Source organism: Equus caballus, chromosome 16 (genome assembly GCF_041296265.1).
Source record: "Equus caballus isolate H_3958 breed thoroughbred chromosome 16, TB-T2T, whole genome shotgun sequence".
Taxonomy (NCBI): Eukaryota; Metazoa; Chordata; class Mammalia; order Perissodactyla; family Equidae; genus Equus; species Equus caballus.
Window position 1 is genome coordinate 78148626 of NC_091699.1, and position 20801 is coordinate 78169426.

The 20801-nt window shown below is 40.0% G+C and overlaps 2 protein-coding genes across 3 annotated transcripts in view; one reads left to right on the forward strand and one right to left on the reverse strand.

The window, feature by feature from the left end:
• Positions 1–16309, forward strand: part of COL6A6 (collagen type VI alpha 6 chain) — a 142464-nt gene extending 126155 nt beyond the window's left edge. The window contains exons 35-37 of the mRNA XM_070236962.1: positions 2360–3031; positions 5748–5841; positions 14336–16309. Of these exons, the coding sequence (XP_070093063.1) occupies positions 2360–3031; positions 5748–5841; positions 14336–14555 (986 nt within the window). The 3' untranslated portion in view covers positions 14556–16309. The remainder of the gene's footprint in view (positions 1–2359; positions 3032–5747; positions 5842–14335) is intronic.
• A 1763-nt stretch (positions 16310–18072) lies between these two features.
• PIK3R4 (phosphoinositide-3-kinase regulatory subunit 4) overlaps positions 18073–20801 on the reverse strand; it is a 65894-nt gene continuing 63165 nt past the window's right edge. Inside the window, exons 17-21 of one of the 2 annotated variants that reach the window (XM_005600929.4) lie at positions 20664–20764; positions 19946–20034; positions 19523–19631; positions 18494–18652; positions 18073–18332 (exon numbers count right to left, since the gene is read on the reverse strand). In XM_005600929.4, coding sequence (XP_005600986.1) covers positions 18198–18332; positions 18494–18652; positions 19523–19631; positions 19946–20034; positions 20664–20764 — 593 coding nt within the window. In that variant the 3' untranslated portion in view covers positions 18073–18197. The other variant, XM_001496778.5, reaches the window with a different exon arrangement.

Genomic DNA, 20801 nt, shown 5'->3' on the forward strand with positions numbered 1-20801 from the left:
TGGCCTTGAAGAAAGTGCTTAATTCCTCTCCCTCTCCATGTGTATCAATGAGATGCTAACGCTTGCCATATAAATGACCTCACAGGGAGGTGGTAACTCTTTGGGAAAAGTAGGATTTCTTCTAACAACCTCTCTTCTGTCTTCCCCTCTGCTTCCCTCTAATCGTCTCCCTCCCTCCCTCCCTCCCCCCATCCCCCCCACCTCCCCCATCCCCCCACCTCCCCCCACTGCCCCCCCCCAGCCTGCCTTCCCTCCTTTTCCTTCCCTTCCTCCCTCCTACTCTCCCTCCATTCCATCCCCGTCTATCTGTCTGTCCATCCCCCCACACCCCCCCACCCCGGCCCACTTACCCTCTCTCCATCAGTGGGTTAGGCACTGGCATTCTCGCTTGGAGCAGTTACAGCGCTAACCGTGCTGGGGGGAGATGCAGCCCACCCTCTCTATTCACGGTTGCGCTTTCAGACATGTCTGTTACAGCAGCCGGCTGGTATGTTGCACTGTCAGAAGCTGCACATGTGTGAGTGGGGATAGATTTTGGCTCCATTTCTTGGCTTAAACCCTTGTTTTCTCTCTTAGGCATACAATGGAAGATATTTTGGCTATCGTTCCCTGCAATTAAAAAACCCACAAAATTGAGCAAATGGGCAGCCTGCTGTCATTGATTTTAGAAACTGCCCTGCACACAGGTGACTATTCCGTCATCTGCCCACTAAACATGGTCATAAAATTTTACTGAATTTCAGTGAGGGAAACTTAACTTGTCCGGAGCCGTATCTGTACTGAGTCCATGAGTGAGGCTGAGGTTAGGAAGTGTGCTACAGCCCCTAGATCTGCATTCTGGTCATTAACCTTTCATCTTACTGCTTTTATTTGTGGCCCAGGCCCCTATCTAAGTGCCAGCCATCCGCACACATTATTCCATTTCTCTTTCTTCTCTTTAGTTTTTAAAGAGCCCATTCTCGTCCTTTAACTATCAACTATTACTGAAAACCTAGGATTAAGGAATGTTAGCCTGGAAGGGCTGTCTGGGTGAATCTCACCAAACCACTCAGTTGTGCAGAGCTGAGGCCCAGTGGTGACTTGACAGGGGCACACAGCATGTTCGTTACTGGCTACTGTGAGACCAGAACCCAGTCATCCTGGCTGTCAGGCCATGGGGCCTCCCCACTGCCACGCCACCTGGCCTCGGCTCTAACAATGGAACACCGACTTCATATGCAGAAACTTCTAGCAATACGGGTCTATCCTTTGGCAGAATGATTTTGCTCACCTGCCCTCAGTCTCTTCCGTAAAATTAAAAGATTACAAGACCTCTAAGATCCTTCCATTTCCAGATTTTTTTATTCCTCTGATTATTCGTTGTGGTCAGATTCAATAAAATTCACTCTCTGTTTTTGTTACTGCACATTCTTTTGTTAAATGAGATATACGTATTTATAAAAATGGCCTCATATCTTATGAAAGCCTGTTAACATGCAGTATTGATATTCATTTAATGAGAATGTAGGGAGCTTTCAACTAAGAAGCACAATGGAGATACAAACATGAGCAGTAGCTTTGTCCTTCATGTCTATATACAGCTAGACATTGAGTGATAAACATTTATTGAAATTGAAGTAAAAGATTCATTGCTTTTTTCACTCTTACTTTTTAAGCAGATTACTTTTCATGGTAGAACAGTGTGAGCAGATAAGGGCCATTGATTTAACCTGTATATTGTCAATCTAGAGAGAGTATTAGCTTTTATGTCATGTTGTACAGTAAACTCTTAGAAGCATGAGATAAATTGTCCACTTCAATCTTTATAAACGTAAAACACAACTGGGATTAAACTTCTGTTGAAAGTAACCTAATTTTTAAAAATCAGATAGCATTGGTGAATAGAATTCAAGACACAGGCTGAGGGGGCCAGCCCTGTGGCATAGTGGTTAAGTTTGGCACGCTCCACTTCAGCAGCCCACATTCACAGGTTCGGATCCCGGGTGCAGACTGACACCATTCATCAGCTATGCTTTGGTGGCGACCAACATATAAACTGGAGGAAGACTGGTACAGATGTTGGCTCAGGGCTCATCTTCCTCAAGCTAAAAAAAAAAGAGGCAGATTGGCAACAGATGTTAGCTCAAGGCTAATCTTCCTCAGGAAAAAAAAGACACATGCTGGGTATAAAATGTGTACTTTTTAGATATAGATGCAAACCACGTACAAGGAAATCTTCCTGTTGTTGATATGAAAGTCATTTAGTTTGTATTTTAACATCAAAGATTATGCAGTTTCCAAATGTTGAAATACTTGGGATGCCATCTCTCCTTCCGCATCCATTTCTGTTTTGTAACCCTAAATGACTTTTGGTCTGCAGATGTGTGCAAACCGGATGCTTCTTGCGATCAGGCTGGACCACCCCCTGTGCAGTCTTACGTGGATGCTGCTTTCCTTCTGGATGGCTCTCGGCATGTAGGAAGTGCTGAATTTGAAGACATAAGAGACTTTCTGGGAGCACTGTTAGATCACTTTGAAATCACCCCAGAGCCCGAGACCTCTGTCACTGGAGACCGGGTGGCCCTGTTAAGCCACGCTCCCCCCAACTTCCTACCCAACACTCAGAGGAGTCCTGTTAGAACTGAGTTCAACCTTACCACCTACAACAGCAAACGCCTCATGAAGAGGCACATGGAAGAATCAGTTCGACAACTAAATGGAGACACTTTCATCGGTCACGCCTTACAGTGGACTCTGGACAATATCTTTTTAAACACACCCAATCTGAGAAGAAACAAAGTCATATTTGTGATATCTACTGGGGAAACCAGTCATTTGGACAGGGAAACCTTAAAGAAAGAATCCTTGAGAGCCAAATGTCAAGGTTATGCCTTATTTGTGTTTTCCCTTGGCCCTGCTTGGAATGACAAGGAACTGGAAGAGCTGGCCAGCTACCCTTTGGATCACCACTTGGTCCAGCTTGGCCGAATTCATAAACCTGACCACAGATATGGTGTGAAGTTTGTGAAGTCCTTTATAAACTCAATCAGGCGTAAGTTGTAAAATCTGTTTTTTCTTGCACATTAAGAGTATCCTTGGTATTCCCAAAAGAAGGGTTGATGAGTTGACATAGATTCTTGGAAAACTCTTGTCTGTCTTCAAGGGCACTGCAGGGTCAGAAAGGAAAATATGTAATGATGTATGGTGGAGGGAGGAAACCTCTGATTTCTAAGCATTTAATTTTCTGGCTCATCTTTTTTATGCCTCTGGTTCCTATGGAGAAGCAATCATAACAAGCAGCGGCTCACACATCTGTCTGCACGGAGCAGTGTAGTCTGGGAGTGTGAAGTCACAGCCTGGACTTTGGCTACAAAGTAGAAACCCTTGCCATGTAACATTAGCACACTGCCCTTTGATGGAAAGTTTCATCAGTTAACACACCAAAAGAGAGAGCCAAAGAAAAATTCAACAGTTCTTGGCTTTGCTTTTACAAGTTCCAAAGGCAGAGTTTGAAGTGCAGGAGGTACCATTTTACCTGTCAGAATGAAAGATACATCCTTGCAAAACTTTCTCAGCCTTGTTAATGACTTTTTATGATGCCAGTAATTAGTGTAACTGGTGCCCATTTAAAAAAAAAAAAAAAACCATGGGCTATATTTCTTGGAGTGAGCTTGCCTTGAAAGTATGCAATTGATTTTGAGTGCAACAGGATGGATAAAAAGAAGGCATGTCCTGTTAGGACTCCGGGGATTGAAAAGCACTCAGATTCCTGAACGTTTTCATGGTGAATGAACCTTGGAGTTCAGATAAAGAAAAGTAGACACATAGGCTAAAGAGTGTAGCTTAAGGGAGATTCTAATTGTGTCTCAAACTTGTCACTGACATTACACAGTGACACCAGTTAAGCCTGCAAAGACACCGACTAGTCAGCACAGGCGAGGTCTGAGGAGCCCCGGGAAATTGTCGATGGGACTGATGTCGTCGTGTCCCCCAGTCCTCTAGTCCAAGTGTGAGTCTAGGACCAACAGTGTCAGCATCAACTGGGAGCTTGTGAAAAATGCAGAATCTCAGGCCCCACCCCAGACATTCCAAACCAGAATCGGCTTTTTTCAAAACCCTTAGGTGATTCACATGCACATTACGGTTTGAAAAACACTGATATAGGAGCATAAGCTCTAGGGATGAAATTTATGTGGGTGTGTTCTGGAATAGGAACCAGAAAGAGGAGCTAGAAAAGAGAAGGGAAAAAAAAATGGAGGCTAGGGGTCATTCTGAAGGAAATAATTACGAGGCATTTGTAAGAGTAAAACAAAAGAAAGCTTGGAAAGACTCTGAGAAACTTGGAAAGAAACACTCCTTATGAGGCAAAAAATTGACAGGAAGTTTAAGATGAAATCTCCTTCCCCAGTCCCCCAAAATTCTTAGTGGTGTTTCATGGTAATTATTCAAACTATATGATTAGATAAAAGATACCCCCACCACCACCCAGGGAAAGGGAAGAGCTGTTTTAAGAAGAATTACTTGGGGTGAGTGAGGGATATATAAAGTGCTTTTGGGAAACTATAATTATGACACAGTTACATACCACTTTTCCAGGACTTAAGTATCTAGAAATCTCCAGTCTTTAAAATATGCTATAAAAGTACAGGAAGTTGGAAAAGGCTTTGACATAATCATATTCAAACCTGCATACTTAATTCCATAGCAGGCCCATGGCCTTCACACATGCCCATTCAACATAAACACATATTTGTTAGGTACCTACTCTGAGCCACTCACTGTTCAGCTGCGGGGTATCAGGGAGTGACCAAAAGAGACATGGTCACTGCCCTCCTGGGGATTCTCGTCCAGATCCCTAAGTTGTTGTGACTCTTCCTTAACACTCTGCCCTGATGGAGTTGGCTATTGTGCACAGTCCAAGTCAGAGTCGACATATTTTCTAAGAGAAGCGAAACTGCTGACAAACAACCTGATGCTTAGAGATGAGACATATACAAAATTAAAAATCAGATGCACAGTAAGGGAAACTTCACAGTCTTGGGCCATTGAGACTAGATGCGCACAGCCTCATCTCCAACAGCAGCTCTGGAGCCTGCCGCGTCACAGCCCAGGACAGACTTGCTCCTTAGGATGATCCTGGATCACCAGGATGAGTTTTAATTGTGTTTAACACGTCTGTTCTGTTTAACGCTTCGAGGAAATAAATAATACATTTTTTAAGGTTTCCCATCAAAAAGTGGCTTTTAAGTGTTTAAATGGTGTGGGAAGAGGCATGCTTTATTATTATGAAAAATTAATATACGTCCAAATGAAATGAGCCACTGATGAATTAAACCCAAGATGGTGCTTTTGCTACTGTTGTTGATGATACAGAGCCCATCAAGGCAACATCCTTCTCCCTTTGCATTTTGATATTCCAAAGGAGCAAATAAAAAATAACTATTCTGACTAGTTCATGTCAATTAGAGGCCAGACTCGTAGGACTGGTTCATTGTATCTCCTCTAATGTGTGACTGATGTTAACAGCTAAAGACATCTACTGAAAAGTAAGTTGAATTCTCCACCTATAATTTGCCAGAGATATGTTTTTGAAACCCAGTTTTAGAGATTCCCCTGAGAAATCTCCTTTCCTCTCATATGGCCACCTTACTTGGTGTTTCTTTTGTTGGATATTGAAAACAGTAAAGTATCGCTTTGCATACAGAGCAGATTGCTGTAATGCTAATAGCCGTGAATAAGAAACTCAGCATGGATTTTTCTCTTCCTAGGTGCAATCAACAGATATCCACCAATACACTTCAAAACAAAGTGCAATAGACTCAGCTCTACGGACCCGAAGCAGCCTCCACAGCAGTTGCAGAGGTATTATCTGCTTGGTGTTACTGGATAAATGAATATGCCCCCCCTCTTCCTTCTCCTCCTTCTCTCCAATTTCCTCCTCCTCCTCTTCCATCCTATTTGGACAGAAATCTATTGCTACATGATATTAAAATATAATTTAAGGGAAGAAGGGATAATCAAAAATGACCAAGTTGATCTGAAAAACCACCAAATAGAGATTTTTAAAAGTGGAAAACCTAGGGGCTGGCCCCATGGGGTAGTGGTTAATTTCAGCACATTCCAGTTTGGCAGCCCGGGTTCACAGTTTCAGATCCCAGGCACAGAACCTACACCACTCGTCACCACACTGTGGCAACAACCCACATATAAAGTGGAGGAAGATTGGTACAGATCTTCTTCAAGCAAAAAAAAAAGAGGAGAATTGGCAACAGATGTTAGCTCAGGGCTAATCTTCGTTGGGGAAAAAAAAAAGGAAATCTAATTGTTGAAATAAAACAACCAATGGGATACACCAGTGGCAGCAAGTGTACCTAATGACCAGACCTTGGTTTCTAAACATCATTCCCCACTAAAAGGAAATAGGCTTTCTTGGAGAAATAGCTAATTCTAAGCTGCAGCAGGGAAAGTACAATGTGAGCCTAGAACATTTGCTATGCCAGACAGGAAGAAAGTAGTCAAAAATTAACAGTGTCATGTCAAAAGGACAAAAGAGATGTCTTGAAAGGATTCCCACTGGCCCAATTTTGGACAATTTGAACATCAGAAAGAATAATGATGGTAATGGATTATATAACACATTGAGTTTTAAAAATCTGGAAGCCTATAGAGACCCAAAAAGGGAGTAGGGGAGGAAAAGCTCTTTTTTATAGAAGAATGCTGGCTAATAAATGTAGAAGAAATGGTAGAATTAGAAATTCACCAATTTGTAATCCTCAATGTTATAATTGAGTCAAGCAAGGGTGAAGGAATGCTAAAACTGCTGGGTGACAGGTTGCTGGGGAGCTGGCTATTTACACAGCCTCCCAGGAACACTCACATATTACTTACTTGTCAATTACAAAGAGAGAAGTGTGTGTTTACATGGAGAGATGTGGTAGTACCCACTTTAACCGAGATCTGACATTATGTGCCTCCTGAGGTGATGCAGGGGGAGACACATCACCTATGTGAGATTCTTGCCGGAAATGACCCAAGTCTAACAATGAGGAAACCAGTGGACAATTCCAGGAGGTGGAATATTCTTCAGAACATCTGGCCCAACTTCATCATAGGTTTCAATGTCATGAACAGCTGAGGGATATGGGAGCACTGTTCTAGAATGGGAAAGACTAAAGAGACATAACAGCCAAATGTAATGGTGTGCACCTTGACAGGATCCTAGATCAGAAGAAAAGCTTATATAAATGACATTTGGGGGACAATTGGGGAAATTAGGTATGAACAGTGTGTTGAATGATATTATTGATTCATGTGGATTTTCTTATGTGTAGTAACATTATCATGTTCATATAAGAGAATGTCTTTGTTCTTGAGAGAGGTATGCTGAAGTATTTAAGAGTAACGTGTGAAGACTGCAGCCTACTTTCAGGTGGTTTCCCTAAGGGGAAGTAGGATGAGGTGTGTGTGTGTGTGCATATATGTGTATATGAATGTGTGTGTATATGTGTGCATATGTGTGTATATGCATATATGCAGATATTGGTCTACACATGTATATGCAGGTATGTGTGTGTACACACACACACAGAATAGCAAGATGGTGATAGCTGGAGAATCATCTAGGTGAAAGGTATACAGGTACTTATTCATAGTTCTATTCTTTACAATAATCTGTGAGTTTGATAGTTTTCAAAATAAAAAAAACAACTTGTAAAACTCCGTGGATGGATTAAACAATAATAGACACATCTGAAGAGAAACATAATGAACTGGAAAACAAAGCTGAAAAAATTACTCAGAATGCAGAGAAGATAAATATAAGAAGTTTAGAGACAGAACAGAATGGAAAGATCTAACCTACATCTATTTGGAATCCTAGAAAGATAAAATAGAAATATAAATGAGAGACAATGTTCAAAGACATAAAGAGATGCTTATATTCAAGAAGTTATAAAAGACATGTATTAAACGCTGAAGAAAAGACAAGCTATAGCAGGCAGGGTAAATAAAAAGAAAGCAGCAGTTAGAGCGTAGGGGACGCAGAATCCCAAGACAGAGGGAACTTAAAGGCAGCCAGAAAGAAAGAGCAGATCGTCTACAAAGAAGCTATCCGGCTGGCAGGTGAGTGATCAACAGCAACAGTGGAAGCGACAGAACTAGTGAGAACCTCTAAAGGGGCGGAAGAAAATTTTTTGTCAACCTAGAAAAATTGTCTTTCCAAAATAACAGTAAAACAAAGACAATTCAGATAAACAGAAAACAATGGTTCACCACAAAGACTTTTGCTAAAGGAACTTCAGAAGTATGTACTGTAAGGAAAATAAAGATGACCACAGCAGGAAGGGCTGAGAGGCAAGAATAGTGAATGATAAAAATTTGTCAATAGTTAGGTAAATCTAACTAACTGTTGTATTTTTAAATAATAGTAACATCTAATTTGTAGGGTTACAAAAAGGTGGACTTGTTAACAAGGCTATGAAAATAAAACATTTGGCATCTGGTCATTTTATAGAAAAAACATTGTATCAAGACTATAAATATTAATAAATCTTTATTATTTAAACATGAGAAAAGATATTGACCAATAAAATCATCTTTTGTTATTAAAAAAAAATGAAGCCTTGAGCCTTAAGGGGAAGAAGGCTTTACTGAAAAAGGGACAATGACAGTGTAAGTCCTGGGGAGGGAAATGGAGTCAAAGGTTCCAGGAACTGGTATTGGTCGGGCTGGTAGCTAGGCTATTGAAAAACTTTAGACTCTTATAAAAATGCAGTAAAAATTTTGAGGGCACATATGACAAATAAAAATAGATAGAAGGTAGCCAACTACCAAAGATGTAGTGAGGGGAAAATGGGATAAAAACAAACATAATAAATTTTTTTTAAATAAAAAGGCAAGAAAGGAAAAAAGGACAAGCAGAAAGCACCAAGTAAGACAGCAGAAGCAAATGCATTTCAGTATATCAGAAATCATAATGAAAATACATGGACAACATGCCAGTTACAATCAGAGACTGATGGCCTTAAGAAAGGAAATAAAATCTAGCTATAATTGTTTTCAAGGGACACAGCTAAAAAATAAGGAAATGGAAAAGTTGAAAGTAAAATTATGGAAAAATATGCCACACAAATATTTTAAAAAGAAAGCTGCAATAGCTGTATTAATATCAGATAACATATACTTTTAAATGAAACCATTTTGTAGAGTTAAAGAGGGTCATGCCACTACATCATGACAGAGTGTTCAATTCATGAAGAAGATATAACAATTCCAAATTTATAACATTGTAGTAAAATAATCTTAAAATATACAAAGTGGAAAGTGAAAAACTACAGGGAGAAATTGCCACGGAACTATCATCAGAGTTGGAGATTTCACTACGCCACTTTGAATGTTGGTTGGCCAAGCAGACAAAAATTAGTAAAGATATAAAATTTAATCACAAGTAACAAACTTGATTTAATAGACGCATATAGAACCCTGCACAGGAAAATGAGACATTCTTCTGAAGAACACGTGGAACAGTAACAACTCTCAAATCAAGGTGGAGAGTTTACAGGTGTTCATTGTTTTAATTTTCAATTAAAATTTAATTTGATTTGTAATAATTTTTAACTTATAAAGCAGGTATAACAGATCTCTAAGAACCAATGTCATACAATCCAAATTGTCTGATCACAATGCGATTAAGTTAGAAATGAATAAAAACAATATTTTTAAAGCTCATACATTTTAAAATTAAACTCACACTTCTAAATAACTAATGGAACAAAAGATCATAATGGAAACAAAAATACTTAGAACTGTCTAATAATCAAAATGATTTATGTCAAAACTTGTGGGATGCGTTAGAATTCGTAATTTAGGAAAGTTTATAGTCTTAAGCCTTGTGTTAAGGAAATTTTTTAAACTCTAAACATAGCTCTCAAGGTACTATAGGGGAAAAAAAACCCAGAATATACCCAAAGAGAGGAATAAGAGTAGAACTTAATATTTTTAAAACTAAGATATAAAACAGTATCAACAAAGGCAAAAATTTGTTCTTTTAAAACAATAATATAAATATGTCCTATCTTTTGCATGTATGAATATTACTTGTATTTTTTAAAAGTAGAAATAACTGAAATCAAGTAGTTAGGAGAGTGTTTTCGTTCCAGTGGTAAGTCATGCTATACTAAGACACACGTATGTGTCCCACGGCTGACTGAAATCAGACGTGCGCCAGCCCCCGGGAATCACACTTAGGCAAATGCCTTTGACAGCGTGCCTACTTTTATTGCGCAGCGTGTGCACTTCCATGTGGTGGTCAGAGCCGGAGAAGCACTCCCGCTGCAGAAGGCCCAGCTCTGCCTGGAATCTCGCTCCTCACCTTGCTGCGAGGCAGGGAACTGTCCAGCAGCAAATGCTGCCTGAAGTCAAGCGTAAAACAGGCCCGCGTGGTCGGTCTACAAAGAGCAGGGCTCCCCCTGCCGCAGGTGTCTGGCAGCGTGGAAGGGGGCCTCGTATTTGCATTTGCATTTGCATGGGGTTCACAGATTATGTAGCGGGCCCTGGCTGCGAGGGCGGATGCGGGAGCCAGCCTATACAAATTAAAAGGCATTTTCGGAAACCCCTCCCACCCTGCCTTCTGTTTGAAGAGCAGTGAGTGGGGAGAGAATTCACAGTGCTTTGGGACGGGAAGTTTCTTCCCTCTTCTCCACATTGCTCTGGATATGCTGGAGGCTCAGCTTCTCCTATGTATCTGAAATGGCCGAATGTCAGGAAATGGCTGGGGCACCAGGAATTGAGACGTGAAATCCATACCGCTGACAGTGAACTCCCTGATGGTGTGCTAGGCTGGACTCCCCAGGCCTTCTCTAAGTGACCAAGGGCTATAATGACAGGTAACATGCCACACAGCCACTTCTGAAACTCCCTGCCTGAGCCTTCCAAGAGAAGTGAGGCAGAACTGAGTACACAGGATTGAGGGAGGTGAGAATGCCTGCTAGGCAAGAGCCTGGCCATTAGGTGACTTGCCAAGTCCTCCGAGTGACTTGCAAAAGAACTAGGTTATTCCATGGTGATATTTTGAGAATTACAGGTAGAAGCTGGTTCTTATCAGATTAAAAAGAAAGGAACTGAACCAAACCACAAGCAACCAAGGAGACAGATGGCCTGTGAGGGTGAGATCGCAGGGCAGCCTCTTTGTGAGCACTTAGATCTACTCAGAGATGATAAAAGACAGAAAGCCACCTGCTTATTGCTTCATCCAGCCGGGAGAGCACTTGTGCCAGACTTTAAAGCGGTGACAGGCCAGAACAACTGAATTGTAAAAATGGACACAGTCACCAATGCCATATGAATAATACATCTGTTGTAATTCTGCTTTCCAAAGTGTGTTTTCTGGATACACAAAATGTGTATTAAGATAAAAAGAATTCTCGAAATAGAAACAATCTTGCCTGCATTTTCTGTTCAAGTGCATTCAGTCAACCAGTAAATGCAGCATGGCTGACTCCCGATTATCTGCATAGACAGAGAAATCTGTGAGCACAGAGAACTGAAATGGACAATTAGTCCCACCCACCTCATTTTATCTACTTGCCACATCTTTCTTTCCACAAGCTTTTCTGGGGCTGGGCACAAGTTGCAAAACGAATTGACTGAGTTTCATTGCTGCTTCTTTCTCTTGACTACCTATTGTTGGAGTTACCAGTCAGCAAAGAAGTATCTGAACAATATAAAGTCTATATGATTCCCAAACAGGGTAATCAAAGGATTCTTATCAAATGCTTATCAAGTACAAACTCTTACCTACAACATGGTAAAAAAAAAAAAAAAAAGAAAAGAGAAAAGGGAAATTCAGATATGGTTTTTATCATGTTCAACACTTTTGAGAAAAATATTTGAGGGGAAAAAAAAGTTAGCAATGCCATGCTATAGATATCTAAAGATATAAGCTTACCATAAAAAGGATCCAATGGAAAAGAGGCTGGGCGTGGGGGGTGGGAAGAGACCAGTATAGATGAGATAAACTCAAGCCATGAAAACAGTGTGTTCCAGACCTAAAAGAATGCACTCTCCATGATCAGCGGAGCCATGTTCTGTGCTTACAGACACTTAGGACTTTGGAGAATTTGAGTTCATATTTAGTCTGGAAATTATAAGAAAAAACAGGGAAGAACAAAAATGGAGGAAGATGTGAGGAAATCATATTTGCACTGAAATTTAGCCATGCATGGCTGCTGCTCTTGGTAAGTAGGAGAAGTTTGTTGATCAACTTAGCACATTCCTGATAGCACTGACGGAAGTCAACTGAGATACACTTTGGGATTTGAGTTTCAGAAGCTCAGACATATAGTATATAATGCACGGAGGCTTCAGGGTCTATGTAACATGAATGACATGGTTCTCTTTTTTGGTTTGATGTCTCCTTCACCCCTAACTCTCTTTATAGATGAAAGAGGAATATGTGACGTGTGAATGTGTGCATGTATGTACACGTGTGCATGAAAGAGACGAGAAATAACTTAAATTCTTCCTGTATATCTCACTTACTCATTTTCTAAGCATTGAGGTTTTTGTGAGAGAGATCAGATTTATTGCTGGTGAAAGCAGAAAAATCCAAATGTGAAGAAACAGATCATGGTGGAGATTATCCCTGTTCTCCTGGTCTCAACTTTTTGGAGTTCTCTTGAATTTTCCCTTGACCACAATTCAGCAAATTTCTGAGGTTTATCAGTATTAATAAACCTTCTCTTCCTTTGCCATCAGTCTCTCACACATTCTTCTAAAAATATTTATGGAAAGCTTATGTGCCAGGCTCCTCATCCTTCTTAACTGTCCTGCCCCCGGCCATCTGCCTTCCTGTGGCTCTGCACCCAGATCCAGCTGCTTCTGATAGTGTGGCATTTATCATTGTACTTTCTTATTCCAGGTATCTTGATAGTTCTCCACAGTGTCCTGAATAAAAACCTCATTCAATGGAAGTAACACTGGACTCTTAGTATCAGAAGAGTTGGGTAATGGTCTCAGCTCTGTCACTGACCTTCACCCCCATGCTCCTCGGTTTCCTCATCTGTAACCAACAGAGCACCATGGCAACTAGTCTAGGGGGCTTCAATTGTTGCTCACAACAACATAAGTTGTTTTTATCCCCATTTTATACCTAAAGAAACAAGGCTCACTCAAGTGATTTACTCAGAGCTGCTCAGCCACTAAGTAGAGGGGCTGGAATATAAGAATGTTTTGGGACGCAAAGCTCTTTCCACCACCTCCCTGTGCAATAACGTTGTCTGAGACGGCTTTCTTCCTGTGCTGTCCAACACAGTAGCCAGCAGCTTTCAATTCAATGAGACTAAAAATTCAGTTCTTTAGTCATGCCACATTGCAAGTGCTCGAAAGCTAGTGGCTGCCATACTGGCCAGTGAAGATAACAGGACATTTCCATAAGCACAGAAAGTTTTATTGTACAGGCTAGAACTTCTAGTCAGCACTTGGCTTCTATGTTTCCCTGATTTCTCAGTATGACATTCAAGGCCTTCCAGAGTCTGACTCCAGCTCTCTTTTACTATTGGGTCACTCATGACTCCTAATCAAACTTGTTATGTGCCTGCCAGACTGGGCACTATTTCTGTGTCCCCCACTGAACCTAACACAGTGCCTTCCACAGAGCAGATAGTAAACATTTGGATGGATGCATAGAAGAATGGATGGATGGATGGATGGATGGATAGATGGATGGGTGAAAGTGAGGGAGGGAGAAAAGAAGGGAGTGGCAATCATTCATGCTTTCATTAGACAAACACTTGTGGAGTGTCTACTATGTGCTAACCATTCTTCTAGGTTCCGGGGATTACTGCGGTGACCATACATGGTCTCGTGAAACTTACTTTTTGTCTGAGAGGGTGGAAGAGTGGAGAATGGATCACAAAAAAGTTTATAAGTAACCAAAAATTCAAATAGTGATGTGTTGAGAAAAAAAATAAAAGCATGTTGTGCCGAGTGACTGGAAGTGGGAGCGGGACTGAGAAAACTACAGATATGGTGCTCTCTAATGAAGTACCATTTGAACCAAAATCTGAAATAATTAGGAGCCAACCATATGAAGTTCTGGGTGGAACATGTTCTGTGAAGAAGAAACTCTGCTGTTAGAAGTTATATTTTTGCATACTTTGACAAGATGTCTTATTCGTCAGCTTCTGGTGTATCTGCCCAGAGTAAATCCCCAGTTTAGTAATCTTAATTACCCTGAAGGAAGGATCCAACAAGGAATGGTTGTAACAATCAATTTAGGAAGAAAGACAGACTGACAGACAGTCTATTAAAGTTGAAACGGCATTTATTTTCTATGATTTTTCTCTCTTTTGTTGTATAGCTTTGTTCCTGGACCACACAGAGCTGCCCTCAAAGAAGATGTGTTACAGAAGGCAAAATTCTTTCAAGATAAAAAATATCTTTCAAGTGTAGCAAGAGTCAGCAGAGATCATACTGTTCAAACTTTTACCAGAAATACATTCTACACCTTTAAAAATGGAAGAAAGGTGATAAAAACTGCTCCCAGACAACATGATAAAGGAAGTACTCAAAGAATTTAGCCTTAGGAACCACGGTAAGACTCTGGACTTAAATAAATTCACTGCCATAACTAAGGGCAACTTTTATTTGGATATCTGCCTGTATCCAGAGGTCCACTCTGGAGGGTTGAACAAGCCACACGTTGTAGATTATCAGGCAAGTTGACCCCTTGCACTCACTGGTATTAAGATATATCTTGTCCATTTATTTGAACATTCCTGACAATTCCAGCACTCTAAGACTGATATGTTCAAGCACTGTTATCATTAAAAGATGGAAGAATGAAAGAAATGTTTTGAAAAGTCTAATGGAGATATAATTTGAAGGTAAATTTATATAGTGTATACATGTGATTGTAGGTCTCTGTCCAGTCTACTTGCTGCAAACCAAATTTCTTTCTCAATTTAGTACTGTTTAATGCTCATCTGTTCAACCAAAGGTTCATGTGTAGGGAAACCCCAACATTCACCCTAGAAACTGATGCTGTTTGTATGTCGTAATTTTGAAAATCTGACCTTCCATGATGATTCCATTTAAACACATGACTTTCTCTGTATGGACTGACCAGAACTTACTTAATGGCTCATGCTGGAAGGTTTCCTTCCACCTTCTGCAGTTGTTTGCTCAGACAGGTGAGGGGAGAAGCAGAGGGAAATTTTCCCCAGCTCCAAATCCTCCTTAGCTCGCTGAGAAAGTCATTAATCCCTCCAGAACAGAAATCATTGCTTTTGAGCTGGAAGCTCTTTCATCAATATATAGAGCCTCCTGTTTGGCTACTTTGATGGACTTTGATTCTTTCTTTCCCATTATTGTCGTTTATTATTATGTACTAATCCATATATTCTTTAGACAAGGATAGCAAAGACAAAACTTGTCATGGGTGAAGCTCTGAGACTTTTATCTATCAGGTAGCTATTTAGTCAACAGAGAATAGCACCAAACAGGACTGGCAGAGCTCTAAACAGAGCCTTAAAAGCACACTGAGTTTGGAAAAGATAAGAAAGCTGCTATGTTTTAATCTACAAATTAAGGTTGCAGAGATGCAAAAGAGATCAGAGTGTTAAAGCAGGAAAGGTCTTCAAATGCCTAACTTCTGGAAGCATTCAGTGATGGCTCTCTCTCCTCACCCCCATCCAATCAAGTGAGTAATTTTTAATCTTATGATGGGGCTATTTTCAACAACTAAACACCAAAGCAGCATTATTCACTTTAGACACAATGTTTGGACCTTACCTCAAATTCAAAGAGCTGGCGCCACAGCTGGTAGCCATGGCCCTGCTAGCCCCTTCTCTTCAGCAAGGAAGGGACGCCCTGCCTGGATGCACGGGCAGATCGTTGCTGACACTAAAGACCAGGAGGTATGGCCTGATTTTCTTTTCTATACCTCTCTTCATAAAATCTAGCAAACAAGGGCCATCTGCAGTGGTTTTTTAAACCACTTCTGCCATCTTTACTCAGGCAACTCCAGAGAGCGAGCTCCCAAGGTCTTTGGAGGAGCAAGGAGTTAAAATGTCCCATGCATACTCAGGTAATGAGAAGAACGGCACATCAGGTTTCTTCATGTATCCTAAGTGGTGCTTAGGGCTTCAGGAAAAATTTACGTTTCCAGGACAGGAAATTGAGCAATATTTAGGAGCTATTTTAGTAAAAGGGATTTTTCTGGTTAACTTTGGATTAAGCAAAAACTCCCTGTTTACTGTTGGAAATACTTTGAAAATGTGTTTGTCTATTTTTATTTCTTCTGCATTGGTAAGTAAAGTACACCAAACAAATACTCCCTTGGTGACTGAGATTATGTTAGCATTTTGGGTCATCTTTTTAATCATTAGTAGGTGAGAGGCCTGAAGCATGCTTCAAATATTAAGTTCCTTTTAAAAAATAAATCCCTTTCTCCTAAAAGGGGAAAGAACCAAAATTTGAGTGTAAGTTAAATGAAAACCAATTTAAATCAAGAATCACACAAATAAGCAGTGATGCTTCTTGGTTTAAAAAGGTAAATTAATTGACTTTTATAAAGGACGTTCCTATTATCTCTGCACTGAACGACAAGTCAACTGTGTTAAAGAAAAACAATATTTAAGTCAAAAAGAGCTGCAACTCAACACGGCATCAGATTGTAATACTTGGTAACAATTCAACCAAATGACCTCTCAAGGGGGTGGACTTTTTTTAGGGAGAGAAGAATGGGTTTTAGGAAGATAAGAGCAGAAAAGGATATGCTTCCCTCAGCCCACTACATTTTTCCCTCAGCTATTTCCATGGTTATCAGGCTTGTGGCTTATCTAATGGCTCCAGGCTTGAAGCCCATTTTCAGCATAAGAGTTTGTTTCAAAAAGACTTCCCCCAACCTCTGCAGACTCTAAACCTGACTGAGTAGCTACAAACTCTCTCAATATGGTCTTAGCAGACTTTAAGGGAGACAGAGGCAATGCAACACCACAATGTCAATGTCAAATCTTCAAATTCTACTCATCCACTCAGCTACGTGGCCTAGTCAGAGTCCCTCACTCCTGATTGGCCCTTTCTGAATGATGGGGTTTTTTCAATAGTTTTGTTGTTTACCTGTCTAAACATAAGTGTACTGAATCATGAAGCCAGATATATGCATTGCAAACTGTCATGTACCGTAACTGAATATTACAGAAAATTAAATTTTTTTTAATTTTAATTAAATTTTTTTGGTGAGGAAGATTAGCCCTGAGCTGACATCTGTTGCCAATCTTCCTCTTTTCTTCCCTCCCCCAAACCCCAGTACATGGTTGTATATCCTAGTGGTAAGTCATTCTAGTTCTATGTGGGATGCCGCCACAGCATGGCTTGATGAGCAGTGTGTAGGTGGGCGCCTAGGAACCGAACCAGCGAACCCTGGGCCACCGAAACAGAGCATGTGAACTTAACCCCCTACACCACCAGGCTGGTGCTCAGAAAATTAAATTTTTGGAGTATTTCTTAAACAATTAGGCTCAGATTATCTATTCAACTTTTTGGTTCTATAGACTCATGTAACTAATTTCAAACTAAAATATTTTGAACATCATAAACCCTTCCACAAGTAGATGACAATTAAATATGGAGAATTACGTTTATGTACCAACAATAAGTGATAACCTTGAAGGGTTTGTTTTGTTTTAGTAGGAAAGGCCAATTTTGGTCTTTTGAAAATATAAATTTTTGGCATTTTTTTAACAGCTTAATCCTTTTTTCTTTTTCATGCATTTAATAAATAATCTACACTGGATAAAAGCAAGCTGATAGGCCAAGTTTCAGAATTTATAATTGAGCCTATAAAAATGAGTAATGATGGCCAAAACTGATACACAGGAGATCAATTCCCCAGTGTTAAGGCAGACTGCAATACACACAGGAAGAAAGATAAGATAAGGCTGAAAGAGCATAATACTGGCAGTCCAGAGATTTGGGCATAAGGCCTAGTTCTGTCACTGATTTGTGACACTGAGTCCATTTCTTCAGAGCAAATGCTGCTGGACAGTTTACTCTTCTCCTAAAGTTTACTGTTAAAAACACCAAAAAAACCCCTTTAGACGCTTGAGTACAGTTTATTGGCTGGTTTGAATAGCATTTTTAATAGCAAAAATGTGTTTACATCATAATAGCTTACAACCATCTTTTTCAATACAAAGTAAACTGAGATGATATAAGTCTTAGCATTTTAAATTCCTCACCTCTGTGACATACACAATAAAAAAGTCCCAGATTCTGTCATCTGGCTGATTCGCGCAGAGATATGCACAAGCGTACCAGTCGAGTGCAACTTCCTTAACCACCGTCAGTGGGATCTGTTCAATCATGAAACGGTAATATAGAGACATGATTTTGAAAATAAAGCAAATGAATCTGTCCTCACTTCTGTTCTCTAAAAATACCTTTTCTCTTGAGTTATAGTATACTTATAACTTTATTACAAATTATACAAATCACTAGGTTTTCATTTCCACACCTTAACAATCCCATCTCTAGAAGCAGTTACGATGAAGCCCTGTGATGTCTGGAACGTGGCGACATCCGTGATGATGTCATGATGTCCCACAGGCAAAGACTCTGGGCCCCTCCGAGGGGTGTCATCACTTGGTCCCACCTTCTGCTTATTCTGAATTTCCTGTTTCATGGTTAAAATTAAAGGAGAAAGCCAGAAGTTAAAAACTTGTACCACATTCTACCTCTTGTCAGTATTCTTGATTCTGGGATATGTTATTATTAAGCTAACACCTCTCGTGAAGTAGTCGTGCTTTCCACAAATACACTGAGCAAAAGGAATAAAAAGAGGGAGTCCAAAATGACATTCTAGGTTTCCAATTATTGGATTCCATGAGGAGCCACTTACAAATATGGAAAATTTATAAGTTGGCCAATAATCCATACAAATTACCTTTTGTTAACATCAAAAGAAAAGAAAGCATGTAATTTAGAGGGATAAATGACCAGAATATGGAAGTAAATACATATCAGATGGTCTAGCATTTCTAAAGTGCATTGTTATTTGTCATGAAGGATGTGCGCTTTCATCTACTGAGCACTTACACGGCCCAGGCACTTTCAGGTAGGTTATCTCATTTGAAGTTTTTGCCAAACTCAAGATCACAGCTTTAGAGTCCCAACAGCCAGGGGTGAATCCCAGCTTGCTGCTTACCAGCTGGGTGATCTTAGACAAGTTACTTCACTTCACTGTGCTTAACTTTCTTATTTGTAGAAGGAAAATAATAAAGTACTTCCTTATAAAATAGTTTTAAGGACTGAGCAAATGTATAATGTAATTATTTTAGAGTTGTACTTTTATTAAGGTATATAATAAAGTGCACATATAAGTTAACTTTAAAAAATACAGAAAAGCCAAGATAAAATAAACATATTTCTTAACCTCAAAGAAATACTGCCACTGTTGACAAAAGCCATTTATTTTAATCAACTCGATGTTTATGAAAGGCATTTTTGTGCCTATAAAAGCTGAAAGCAAAAAGACTGCTTATACCTGAACGACTTCGGTGCCTTCAATTATTTTCCTGTAGTAGGACACGGATGGAGAACTGGTACTTCCTGCAACAATGTAGGACCTCTCTGGGTAAGCCAAGTCCCAAAACCTGGGGAAGAGGAAACGCATGGTGACAATCTCTGAAGGAGGCGGGGAGGAACTAATGATCATTGGCTTACATTCATCAATGCACAGCTTATTTTCTTTTACATTAGGAAAAGAGATTTTTCTAAACTAGCATAAAATTAGTTACAAATGAAGTAATATCAGCTGTCCCTGCAAGATGGATGATTGTAAACATTACTACATTGCTAATATCGATAATAAATAACACCCTAGTGTTAACTGGAGTATCCATCCACGTTTTATTATCCTGCTACTTTTAAGTGTTACATATTAAGTATTCTTTATTAGATACTGTACCTTATTTTCATGTCTGAGCCAGCTGTTAGCAAGATAGGATTTCCATCTGCAGGACTACAGTAGATACCATGGACACTGTGAGCAGAAGGCTTAAAAGAAAGAAATCCGAGTCAAAAGATAGCAATGTATTCTACAAATGATGGTGCCACTTCTAAAGACAAGTTAACTGCCAGTGACTTTAGGGGCACCCGGTTAACTGAAAACTGAGAGTGTGATTACGTAGGTCTGATATACTTCCTTCTATGGGACTTTAAAATGCATTTGCTTTATATCATTCTGAAAAAAGAGGCAAAGCCAGTTCAGCTTCCTAAAATTTTCTATTTGCAATGAGAAATACCCCAACTAAAGGAGAAAACAATCTTTCCTACTTTTTGCCACAATGAAGCACCTTTGGTAACATGACAATTCAAAAGAGAATGTAAGAGGGTCATGTTCTGTCTGTTTACGATCTAAACTTCAATATGGGCTCTTCCTAATTAACCCAGATTTTTACTGAGGTTCCAAAGAGACATCACAAACCTCATGGAGCCAGAGACCAGAACACCCAATGAAGTAGACATTAGTAAGAACTGGAAAGCACCCGTGCAGCAAGGGCCACCTAGTACTTATTTAAAACATAACCCAAAAGCCCAACAGATACCATGTTTGGTAAAATGCCTGAAAGTGCTTGGGATGTGGGAAATTATATTGGCCTTTATAAGAAAAACCAGAGTCAAACCTGTAACTCAGAAAGTGGTGGTGCACTGCTGGCCCAGAGAGTGAATCTTCTGTCACCAGTCTCCATGTCCCACATAGACACTTCATTGTTGCCCTGAACAGCTAAGGGAAAGCAAGGCCAGAACCATTACTCAGTCAA